This window comes from Haemaphysalis longicornis, unplaced genomic scaffold (genome assembly GCF_048455015.1).
Source record: "Haemaphysalis longicornis isolate Haplotype H1 unplaced genomic scaffold, Haemaphysalis longicornis Haplotype H1 scaffold_1, whole genome shotgun sequence".
Taxonomy (NCBI): Eukaryota; Metazoa; Arthropoda; class Arachnida; order Ixodida; family Ixodidae; genus Haemaphysalis; species Haemaphysalis longicornis.
This window is the reverse complement of record NW_027526203.1, coordinates 464,467,296-464,478,641: the sequence shown is the minus strand read 5'-3', so window position 1 is coordinate 464,478,641 and position 11,346 is coordinate 464,467,296. Positions and strand designations below refer to the sequence as shown.

The window sequence follows — 11,346 nt, the reverse complement described above, 5'->3', positions numbered from 1 at the left end:
CTCAAAACAACCGGAGGAAGCGGCATCGAGAACCATCCCGCCGCGGCTGGAAGAAGCCGCGAAGAGCTACGACCGCGAACATCAACTCTGGGCCGTCCAGCAGGTCCTGAGGGCGCTCGAAAGGCACGAGACTCGCGAGCCGTCAACGGCGAGCGGATGGCTCGGACCGAGTAACGGCTAACCCCTAGGACGACGCCGGGCCCGCGTCACGGCGCACAAAAACGCCGATATGCAGGCACAAATAAAATTTACTCCAATTCAATCCAATCACAGGGCCGGTATAATATAAAACATCTAACTTCGCGTCCAAAATGTAGAGGAATTTACAGCCGCTAGGAAAATTCCCTGTCCGGAGCCCAAGGCTGCGGCTTCAAACTGAAAAATTACGGGCATCGACAGGCCTGTGAATGGTAACGAGGCATGGGACCGAATAAAAGTTCAGAGCACTTCCACTGTGTGAAGTTGAAAGCCAGCGAAGCTGTGGTTTCTCTATAGGGAATTTATAAAGTATCGTTATTGGCTCACCCCGTCGTCCCAAGAGGGCAAGTTGGTATTCACCCAGGAGGGGATTCGCAGCTACTCTACGAGATGAAACTTGAGGCGGCAACGGCGGCGGCTGCACGTTATGCAGCAGCAGTTTTTCGTTGTTTTCGCGCCCATTCGAGCTTCTGTGCGCGTCGACGCTGCTTCAATCTCCGCTCTTTCTCCGAGCGAGCGACACGCGTCCTTCCCATAGCGAGTTACAAGTGCAACTGCTGACAACGACGCTAGCGCTGCTATCAGCCGATTGCGCAACTTGTGAATAAGGCATCGGTGGGCGTGAGGGGTGGAAATCTTGGGAAAGGGGCGTCGATGTAGGCGAGGAGGAGCGGAGAAGCGGTGCCGAGTTCTGTAAATAGTCGCCTCTGGAAGAGGATCCTGGCATCCTAACCATATAGAGCTTCTCTGTAAAATTTGTAAGCAAAGTGAAAGAGTATTATGCATGAAACAGCTAAAATAAGACAAAACTATGACTAAAATCGTGACCTCGCATAAAAAAAGCTAGGTGACTGCCTGTTGTAACCGTTTGCGGGGAATATGCAGCGCTGCAATCTCATGGGTCAGTTTAGACCTTTCAGGTCAACCAATGGCGGGGCCATAGGCTGCCCCACCCTTTTTCCCGTTTATGTCCTCTCCCAAACGAAGTGGCCTAAGAAGGATAACGGAACTACGCCAAGGGGACATGTTTTTCACAGCCCGCCACAAGTGCCGTCCCTTTCAAACGTAACACACGAGTGTTGGCGCCCGTAAATCTGCTGGAAGAAGGCCCACGGCAGACACGCAGCGACATGCCTGAAGACGGCGCCGCTGAGTCACCTTCCCTTCCCCCGTCATGGCTGTTTGGCTGACGCAACCGCTTCGCCTCCATTCGTCGGATTCAAACTTCGGCTATCGAGGGTTCTGATTGGAGCGATTCAACTTCTGGCGCCTGCACCGAACCCCCGGGGGTACAAAACATCGTGGAAAGCATCAGCGAGCGCAAAAATTTTCGGAGGCACCGAGTTGAGACGTGCTGTCGCCTTTGTGCGAGCCATGTAACGCTTTTGTTACCCTTGTACATACTGTATATAAATGTTGATTCAGCTTTTCGTCGGCTCGAGAACTCCATCGCTCTGCTCTGCGCCGATAGCGGACGGAGCAAGGCAACGTCGCAGCACCGGTGACTGCGCTCGGATGGCCAGTCCCAACAGTGGTGGCTGCAATGAGATGGCCCAGTCCCAACACCGTGTACGCGTGACCCCCGCGCGCGTCTTTCGGCTCGCAACTCTCCCATGCCTGAGCGACGAAAAAATAGAGCATGTAAGGAAACGCAGCGGAGGAGTGCCGACCTCTCCGGTGTCCCATTTACTGCGCGAGCAACGAACAAAGCGACCACACCGACCCGTAGCTGGGACTCAGGTGTCCCAGCTACGTGAGCGTCGCGAGCGGTGGCACGTGGGAAAGTCACCTTCAGTGCATGCAGGTGCGCTGCAGTGCGCACCCACGACATCCCCGCTTCTAAGAGAATTGAGATGTTACAAGTCCAGACATTTCGGACACTTCACCTGCCATCCGGACATGGTTACCTTCGTAGGTGGATGGTCAGTTGCGCGTATTTATGACGGCGGCATCGCTGTCGGTGCAGCTGCTACTTCTGGCTCTTCCGTATGTTGAATTGAGGTTAGCTCTCTTCGATCCGCACAGTTCACGGCAGTCACCGGATGCTTGGAACAGCGCCGGAAAGGGTGTTGCCAAGTCCAACACAAGCGACGCCACCAAGGGCTGCAAATGCTGTGGTCGACCTACTCATCCTCGAGCAGATTGCCCGGCTAGGCAAAGAAAGTACAAATATTAATAGGATTGGGAACTTCGAAGCAGTCTGCGAAACGAAAGGCAAGAAGAGCACGGGTACTCTTTCACTTCATTCCGTAGCAGCCGTCACCCGTGCCAAGTTCGTAAAGGTGGCCGTCAATGGTTACAACGCTAACTTCGAGGTTGACTCAGGTGCGGAGGTGCGACAGTACCAGACTAGTTTCTAGGCGTACCGAAACAGCTGCAAAATCCAGACGGAGAGCTCGCGGGCCCAGGAAACTACTCAGTCACCATTCTCAGAACGTTCCCAGCAAAACTAAGCGGAACAGACAGGTCTACAGTGCGAACAGTGTATGTTGTTGGCTTCGCAAGACCCGCGCCACTTCTTAATTCCCAGCGATACAGGCTCTCGGAGTTACACAGTTCACGGAATTCTACTGTTACACTTAAATTACAGTCTCTTCGACGGCTTAGGAGAGCTGCAAGAAGAATACGTGATGCGTCTTCAGCCAGGCGCCAAACCGTTCGCACTCAGCATGCCGATAAGAGTACCGATCCCCCTACTGACACCATGTCTCGCTTATGCACGAGCAACGAACAAAGCGACCACGCCGATCGGTAGCAGGGGCTTCAAGTGTCGGCATCGAGCTGTTTTTCGCGACCAGCAAGAGGGAATGCTACTTGTATTCCCATACCCCAAACAATCTACAAAGTATGGTACAGAAATTCTGAGGATTGTCTACTAATGCGTCAACATCCTATCCAGCCGCTCTGCTATACACCAAGCCCATTTAAAGTCGGCTTCATTACTTTACTCAAGTGCATTGCTAGGAAGTCATTTTGCTAAGGGCAATGCAAACAGTGCGATTCGCGGTGTAACAATCTTGCAGCCTGTTTGCCTTGAACATTTGTTTTTAGCAGCAGAGCTGTCAAAGCTTTTAGTTCCGCCGTGGAGCGTTACCAAAAATTTTTTCTCAGCCGAGCGCCTCGGGAGGAGCGCCCGGCGTCGTAAAGGCTTGCGCGTGGGCTTGCGTCACGTGAGGGGCTCGTAGAAAAAACAATACCAAGAAAAATACCGAGCGCACGTGGGCGTGCGCCTCGTGAGGAGCGCCCGGCGTCGACCAGCTCGACCTTCGAGAACACTCTGGCCAGCGTTTGTGACGTGATCTCTCGTGTGCTGTTCTCCTCGCCAGTTCACGTGCGTTCGCTCCTGAAATGGTGCGTACAGACGCTGAGTTCGCGAAGCCGATTTCCGCGGGTTCTGGTGCGTGCTACAGCGGTCCACTTGGGGAGAGATGTGAAAGCCTGCGAACATAACTATCCGGTCCTGCCAGTCATGGAGAAATTTCAGCGGCAAGCTCGGAAATCCATGCAGGGGTTTATCCAGAATTTAGATTTTTTTTTTTTTTTGGGGGGGGGGTGTTGAAATCAATTAAAGTTGAAATGCTCCTGCTGAGGGGCTGCTGTGGGTTGGGGGGGGGGGGGCGTGAAACCCCTGAGCGGGTTGCTCGTAGTCGTGGAATCTTCTTTTTTTTTTGGGGGGGGGGGGGGGGTGGTGTGGTGCTGGAATCCTTCTTGGGGGGGGGGTGTTGGAGGGGGGGGGTGTAAATCCCTGATTCCATGTGAGGCGCAACAGCCGGGCCTCCGACGAAGGAAGAGGGGCCGCCAGCTCTGTTGTTTCTCCAGCCTTGCACCATGCTCTTGCAAGCTGCGCCAATTTTTTGTTAGCAGGGTTAATTCGCTCGCTGGGAGGAGGTCCTGCTGCGTAGACTTCGAGTTGGGGTGGCCCTCTCTCCTGCGGTAACCCGGGCGTGGCCACCGCGATACCATGCCCCGTTTTCCACGACCTGCCCCTTCTGTACGGCTCCTGCCGAAGAAGCCGACACCAACCACCTGCTATGGACGTGCCCTTCACTGAGTGCAGCGAGATCCCGGCACCTTCGCGGCACAGGCCTGCATCCGGGGAGACCCCCCGATCTTCAGCGATGGCTGTGGGGGCCCCACCCCCGCTGTCTTCTGGACTTCATCCGGGAAACGGGTGCAAACTTGTACCTGTAGGAACTTATGCCAAAGGGCATACTGTCGCAATTTAAAAAAAAATAATCCCTTCAACTGCCACCGTTGTATAATGGCTCAAATATTTTAATCTTCAAATTCTGTTTTTAAACTTTGCAAAATTATAAAATATTGCACAATATTATGAAAAAAAAAAAAGCCGCAGATTGCACTAGTGGCGCAAGGCTGGAGAAACCGCTGAGCTGGGGGTTGACCTAGCTTCCCCCCACAGTAACAGCGGATCACAGGAGAGAGGGAGCAGGAAGAGCGAGTCTATGAACGTTTCTCGTACGGCGAGCGGCAACCCAAGGCTGTCACCGTCTAAATTAACGGTGTTGCGACCGTGAAGGCCGACTGCAGCCGGGAAGACGTCCAGAGCCGATAGGCTAACGTAACTGTTTACTTCATAGCGAGAGGTGAGCCGAAGCCAAAGAACAATGCCCCGACGGGCGAGGTTACAATACAGGACTCGAGCAGAGCGACAACATCGATTCGCTGCTCTAACAGGAATGGTTTACAACGCTTGGGCAAGCTCTATTTATACCCAAAAGCGATAACGGTCAAACGCAACACGCTGGAACACGGACAACACTCTTTCCAGAGTTCGTAAGCCGTTCATAGCCTCGGGCACGTTGAGTCCGAGAGAGGGGAGAGAGGAGGACTCCGTTGCGATCACCGGGGCCTCTGTCCTTGAAGAGCGTGGAGACGAGCCACGCAGGCAGCCGCCGAAGTTCAGCCGCCGTAGGCAGCCGCCGAATGCGCAGAGAGCGAAGCGTCTGACGAGGCTTTGTCGCAACTTGTTGCCGACATGATTGCGCCTGTTTTCGAAGGCGCACGAGTGGCTTCGCCGCACAGCCGAGGAGTGATGCGGGGAAGTACTGCGGCGCTGGCCCATTCGTAACAACGGCCGCCAAGACGTCGTCGCCGCCAACAGAGTCAAACCCGCGTACGTCGCCTCCTTCCGACCCACCCAGGGTCTTCCCGTCTCAACAACTCCGCCCCGGAATTCCCAAGCTCAACCGACCAATAACGCCACGTGGGGAACGCAACGGCCTTCGGCTCTCCCGGGGGAGCGGACACCCCCCAGGAGGATTTCGACACAACTCCAAAAAGATTCCACAACCACGAGCAATTCGCCTAGGGGTTTATACTCACGACGACGATGAAGGCGAGAGCGCAAGCCCACGCGCAAAACCGGACGGCGCCGGGCGCTCCTCACGAGGCGCACGCTCACGTGCGCTCGGTATATGTTTTTGCTAAAGCCACTGCAAGAAGGTCGTGCCGGGCGCCTCGCGTCGGGGGATCTTTTTTTCTTGCTATTTTTTTTTGTGCTAACGTTAACGGACCAAGCTCAAGCTTAAACAACTCTGCTGATAAAATCCATTCTTTTTGTAAATGTAAAAAGTTGATGTAAATGTTGATGTTTGTTGATGTAAAATGTGCTTGTATAACCGTTAACAATTGTGCACCTGTGCCTGCAAGCGCGCAGTAATGTTTCCTATCACCTGCCGGCTGCCGAGAGTACTATATTTTTTTTGCCCAACCACGGCCGTTCGATGGAAAGGATTCCATCGAGTGCCGTGGCCCAACCTTCCTCTCCGCGATTGACCAGCGCAGCAACAAACTCTTGGCGCACATTCCTTTCCTCATATTCTAACCACGGGTAGGGCGTATGTAAAGGGGAAAGGTGCGTGGGTGATCACGAAGTTGATGGGTGCATGAAAGAGAAAGGCCCCAAACGAGGCTATTAACAACAGATGGTCGAACCGTTTCATGGTGAACCGGTAACTGTTATTCTTCTTCTCCTTCTTCTTCTTCTTCTTATTATTATTATTTCTTTGGTTCAGGTCCGACACGGGTTCAACGTGCTAAGACAGATTCAGTTCTCGCAAGAATATCAGTTCAGTTCTACTATTCGGTTAGGTTCGGGATCAGTTATGGTTCAACACCCTAGCCCAAAACACGAAAACATGTTCTTTTCACGAAAAACGGCAAAGCAAAAGCGAAACTGAAAGCGGACAAAGCCTACAACCAAGTCAAAGATATCCAATCCGACTGCCGGTTTTTTTTTCGCCGCGACTTTAGCCTTATTTACATGTTTATCTGTCCTGCGGCGCACCTCTGTCGATTTCAATTATTATTTTTTAGATATATTGCTTGTAAAGCAAATTTTGAGGCCGAGATCAAGAAACCGAAACAACAAACAATTTGCGTTAACTGTCAGCAATGGCAGGCTCAGCACGAAGAATCGGTATTGCGCAGAGCGCCCTCAGGCGCCGCCTGCAGCTGGCCTTCACGTCAACTTAATCGGCGTGTTGCGTTGGTTGCGTGGAGTTGTCGCCACACGTGTCGGCGTACCGTATGCTCGTTTCGCGGGTGTCAGAAAAGTAGAGCAGCTTCATTTTACGTTACGGTTTTTGTACTTTGGCATCTACGATGGCGGAACACACCGTCGAAGAGAATGGTAGCAGCGCATCTGTTGCAGCGAAAGTGGACTTCGTCACGAGAAACCTCCAGGAAGTCCTCGGTGAAGCCCGAATGAATGAAATCATGAAAGAACGAGATCTGAAAATCTACTGGGGAACAGCGACAACGGGAAAGCCCCACGTTGCTTACTTCGTTCCGATGTCAAAGATTGCTGACTTCTTGAAGGCCGGGTGCGAGGTAACTATCCTTTTTGCTGACTTGCACGCGTACTTGGATAACATGAAGGCCCCTTGGGAACTGCTCGAATTGCGAACTCAGTACTATGAGCATGTCATCAAGGCGATGTTGAAGTCGATCGGCGTGCCGCTGGATAAGCTTAAGTTTGTAAAAGGCTCTACGTATCAGCTGAGCCGAGAGTTCTCCCTCGATGTGTACCGGCTGGTTTCATTGGTAACCGAGCACGACGCGAAGAAAGCTGGAGCCGAAGTGGTGAAGCAAGTGGAACATCCTCTTCTGAGCAGCATGCTGTACCCGTGTCTGCAAGCCCTTGACGAAGAGTACCTGCACGTAGACGCGCAGTTCGGCGGGGTTGACCAGCGCAAGATCTTCACGTTCGCCGAAAAGTACCTGCCCCAGTTGGGCTACGAGAAGCGCATCCATCTCATGAACCCCATGGTGCCCGGTCTGTCGGGGGGCAAAATGAGCTCCTCGGAGGAGGACTCCAAGATAGACCTGCTCGACTCGGCGGCGGCTGTGAAGAAGAAGCTGAAGAAGGCGTTCTGCGAGCCGGGCAACCTGGAGGACAACGGCGTCCTTGCCTTCGTCAAGCACGTGCTTGTGCCCCTGCAGAAGGGCACGCAACTGGTCATTGAGCGCGGCGAGGAACATGGAGGAAACATCGTCTATTCGACATACGAAGAGCTGGAAGAGGACTTCAAGAACCTCAAGTTGCACCCAGGCGACTTGAAGGCCATGGTTGAGGTGCAGTTAAACCGGCTACTAGATCCGATAAGGGAAGCTTTCAATGACCCCAAGCTCCAGAAGCTTGCGGCCGATGCTTACCCTCCGCCGACGAAAGCGGTGTTCGATGAAGTTAGTCCGCAGCGACTTGACCTGAGGGTTGGCCGCATCATTGAAGTGAATGACCACCCCGATGCAGATGCCCTTTATGTGTCTCGGGTAGACCTGGGTGAGCCTGCTGGGCCCCGCACTGTTGTCAGCGGCCTACGGAACTTGGTGGCCAAGGAGGCGCTTCTCAACCAGGACGTTGTTCTGCTGTGCAACCTGAAGCCGTCCAAGATGCGAGGTGTCGAGTCGCAAGCAATGGTGCTCTGCGCTTCTGTGCAGGAACCACGGCAGGTTGAGCCGCTCAAGCCTCCCAGGTGAGCAGGGGTAGCGGTGCGTGTGAGGTCACAACACTGGTTATTTATTGGGCCGTCTTTATGCGCAAACTAAGCTGCTAACAGCTGAGATGGAAGTAGTTTTGGCTAACCTCCTTTCTTAAGCGGTACTTTAGCCCAAACATTAACATCGAGGGATCCCAAGAATTGGCTTTCCCAACTGCGTCTCCTGTTCGTTTAGCAAACTACTGTTGTCAACTAAGCCATGCTATTATACAATTTTATATACTAACGCTGCAACCATAATGCTCACCATTATGGAGGACTAGATTTATTTAGACCACCTGTAGATCTCTAACACGTGTTGAAATCACGACACATGGGCATTCTTCTTTTTTGCCTCCATCATAAAAAAAGCCACTAAGATCAAACCTGCATCATTGTGCTGAGCAGCAGCTGATATATACTACTATTACATAAAAGCTTCTCCTTTTTTATCGCTGTAGTATGAAAATTCCAACAGGTACTTATTTCATTTTGAGTGATATGGATTGCTGCCTCACATCTTGGTGCAGTTATAACTGTCCTGATAGCTTCCTGGCAAGAAAAAAAAAAGTGTAACAGTTGGTAGTTTATCATCACTTGTCATTTGTTATGGTGCTGGTGACCTGATGCATGGTGATTTTCTGCTTGCAGCAACTGCAGTCCCGGTGACCGAGTCCTCGTTGAAGGCTACGAGGATGCCAGTATCCAGCCCGACAGCCAGCTGAACCCCAAAAAGAAGATTTGGGAAAAGCTGCAGGTGGACTTGAAGGTTTCTGCATCGCTCGTGGCTGAGTGGAGGGGTTGTGCATTCCTCGTGAATGGACAACCTGTCACCTGTGCTTCTCTCAAGGGAGCACCGATAAAATAGCGGGGCAACTGCTGTTTCTTATGGCCAGGCCTTAACTTATACAATGTAAGCTTAAATGGACCCTACATGTGTGCCATGCACACTGCCAGGAAATTGAAAATGGCATTGGCTATTTGGGCCCAAATTGACCGACCGTTTTTTGCAATGCTCGAAGGGGCGGGTCAGTTCACAGACATTCTGCTGTTCATGGAGATGTAATTTTATTAAGGTCAGCAATAAAGGCTATAAGGTTATGACTGATGCGGTTTGTACTGTACCTGGGAGCTACTACACCAAAGGAGGATACCCTTACGCATATTTCGTACCAATTTTTTGGCTAAGCAATGGAGCATATTTTTGCAAGCATTTTCAATGGATGTATGTATTGTTACAACAAACGTATGTGGCGCTTATCGGCGTTGCACCTTTATTCAGAGGGTATGTTCTGCGACTCCCGTATCTCTGGTGGTACTCCGTTATAATAAAGTGGCGTGTTCCCAGGAATGGCGACTTGTAGTTCTTCATTGGCAAGGGGAGAGCAGTCCATGCTGGCTTGTCACTACAGCTGGCATTCACCGCTGCAGTTGACATTTGTGGCGCTATATGAATCGATGAATCATTATTTTTCACATTTTTCTGGGTTAGGGAAAAGGTTCGATTCCCCATCGGCAGCTAAGCTGGGATTAACAGATAACTTGTGGCTGTCTCCATCATTCAGTAAATCAAAATGGTGAAATACTGTCTAACAAAAGATTACAGTGATAGTTTGCTGTTCTTGCTGATGCATGGCTTTGTCATGCTCCCTCTATCATTACAAGCCTCAATGAACATAGTAGTTTTTTAATGTCATCATAAGTACTGTACTGTGCACTTGAAATGCACTGCCATTCATTTCAGGTGCATAATACAAGCTACATGTAGCAATGAACAGCACGTGGAAACTGTTGCTGTGTGCATTTACTCCTAGCATCTCGTACTACACTTGTTTAATTGTCTTTACTAGTCATGTTTTAATAATAATAATATTAATCTTTAGCTGTGGAAATAATAATCTTTATTGTTAGTGCAATGTAAAATAGCTATCCTAGCTGGAAGTTATGTTTAGGGTAACGCCACTGCAATTCATATTCAATCTGTTGTAGCAGTATTGTAGTCCATCATCTTGGTGCTTTGCCATAGCTGCGTCATGTTCAATGCGCAACTGGAACGGAACTGCCCAAAAGGAAGAGCCATCCACTCAATAGTTTCATGTACTGCAGTCCAAAGATCTAAATAAGGTATCTTTCGTTTTGAATACTACCTGTTAGAGTAACTTTTACACCCGCTTCAGTATCTAAGACGGATAGCTGGGCTAGTTGCTTATTTGAATACCACACTAACTACCGAGAACACAAGGAAATCCTTGTTCTCCCTCGCCCAGTATTCTTTTTTTGTTGGTTTTGTTGGTATGCAGTATTGTTTCGGTATTTCTCAACTTTACTTTTTAGATGTTCCAACCATGTGCACTTTATACATGACGGGTAGCTTCTTACTGTTGCTAATATATGCCACAAACTTGTCTAAGGCAGTATGTACTAGGGGAAAATCTAATCAATGCACCCTCATTTGAGCCAGAGCGAAAGTGGAGGAATGTTGATGGGTGATGTGGTCCTGTCTTTCATTCCCAAGTTGCTTGTTGACTAGTTTTATTCTTGTATTTTGTGTGCTTGGATATTGTGTACAATTTTACTGGTGTGTGCATGTCAGGGCACAACGTTACCAGTGACAACTGTCAAATTATCGTGGCTGCAAATTTATGTAAAAGCACTGTGAACATGGTGCCAGTAGCGACAGCTGCAAAAATGTGCAGAACGGTAGGCATACTTGCAGCAAATTGTGGCAAAGCTGTTTTTAGGGTTCCATGAAGCTCACGGAAAGCAGTCCTACTGCCACCCCAGTCTACTGATTCGATGGCACCTTACCCTGTCTTATCCTATCTTAGGTCTTATTTTTATTTCTTTGAGCAAAACTTCTCAACACCAATAAAGTGAACAATGTGCTCGTCAGGGCTGCGCAAAGATATTAAAGAAAATATTCTGGAATAAAAATATCAAGGTGTGCTGCAAGGGTAACATACAGATACAGAGATAGTTTTGTCTTTGATGTAACGGGATACCTCAGGGTACTTGAGTAAATAGAACAGAAAAGTATCTGGAAACACAGATGCTGAGATATTCCCTTCATTTTGGGCAAGGTGATGATTTCTAGGAAGATATTTATCAGTCTCATAATGCACATGACAGGCTGTTTTGCAAGTAAACA

At 50.2% G+C, this 11,346-nt stretch overlaps 1 protein-coding gene across 1 annotated transcript; it reads left to right on the top strand.

Annotated features, from left to right (window-relative positions):
- The first annotated feature begins 6,658 nt into the window (after positions 1–6,658).
- Positions 6,659–9,302, top strand: Tyrrs (Tyrosyl-tRNA synthetase). The gene is made up of 2 exons (XM_077688056.1): positions 6,659–8,195; positions 8,850–9,302. The coding sequence occupies exons 1-2, from the start codon at positions 6,823–6,825 to the stop codon at positions 9,064–9,066; spliced, it is 1,590 nt and encodes a 529-aa protein (XP_077544182.1). The 5' UTR covers positions 6,659–6,822; the 3' UTR covers positions 9,067–9,302.
- Positions 9,303–11,346: the final 2,044 nt, after the last annotated feature.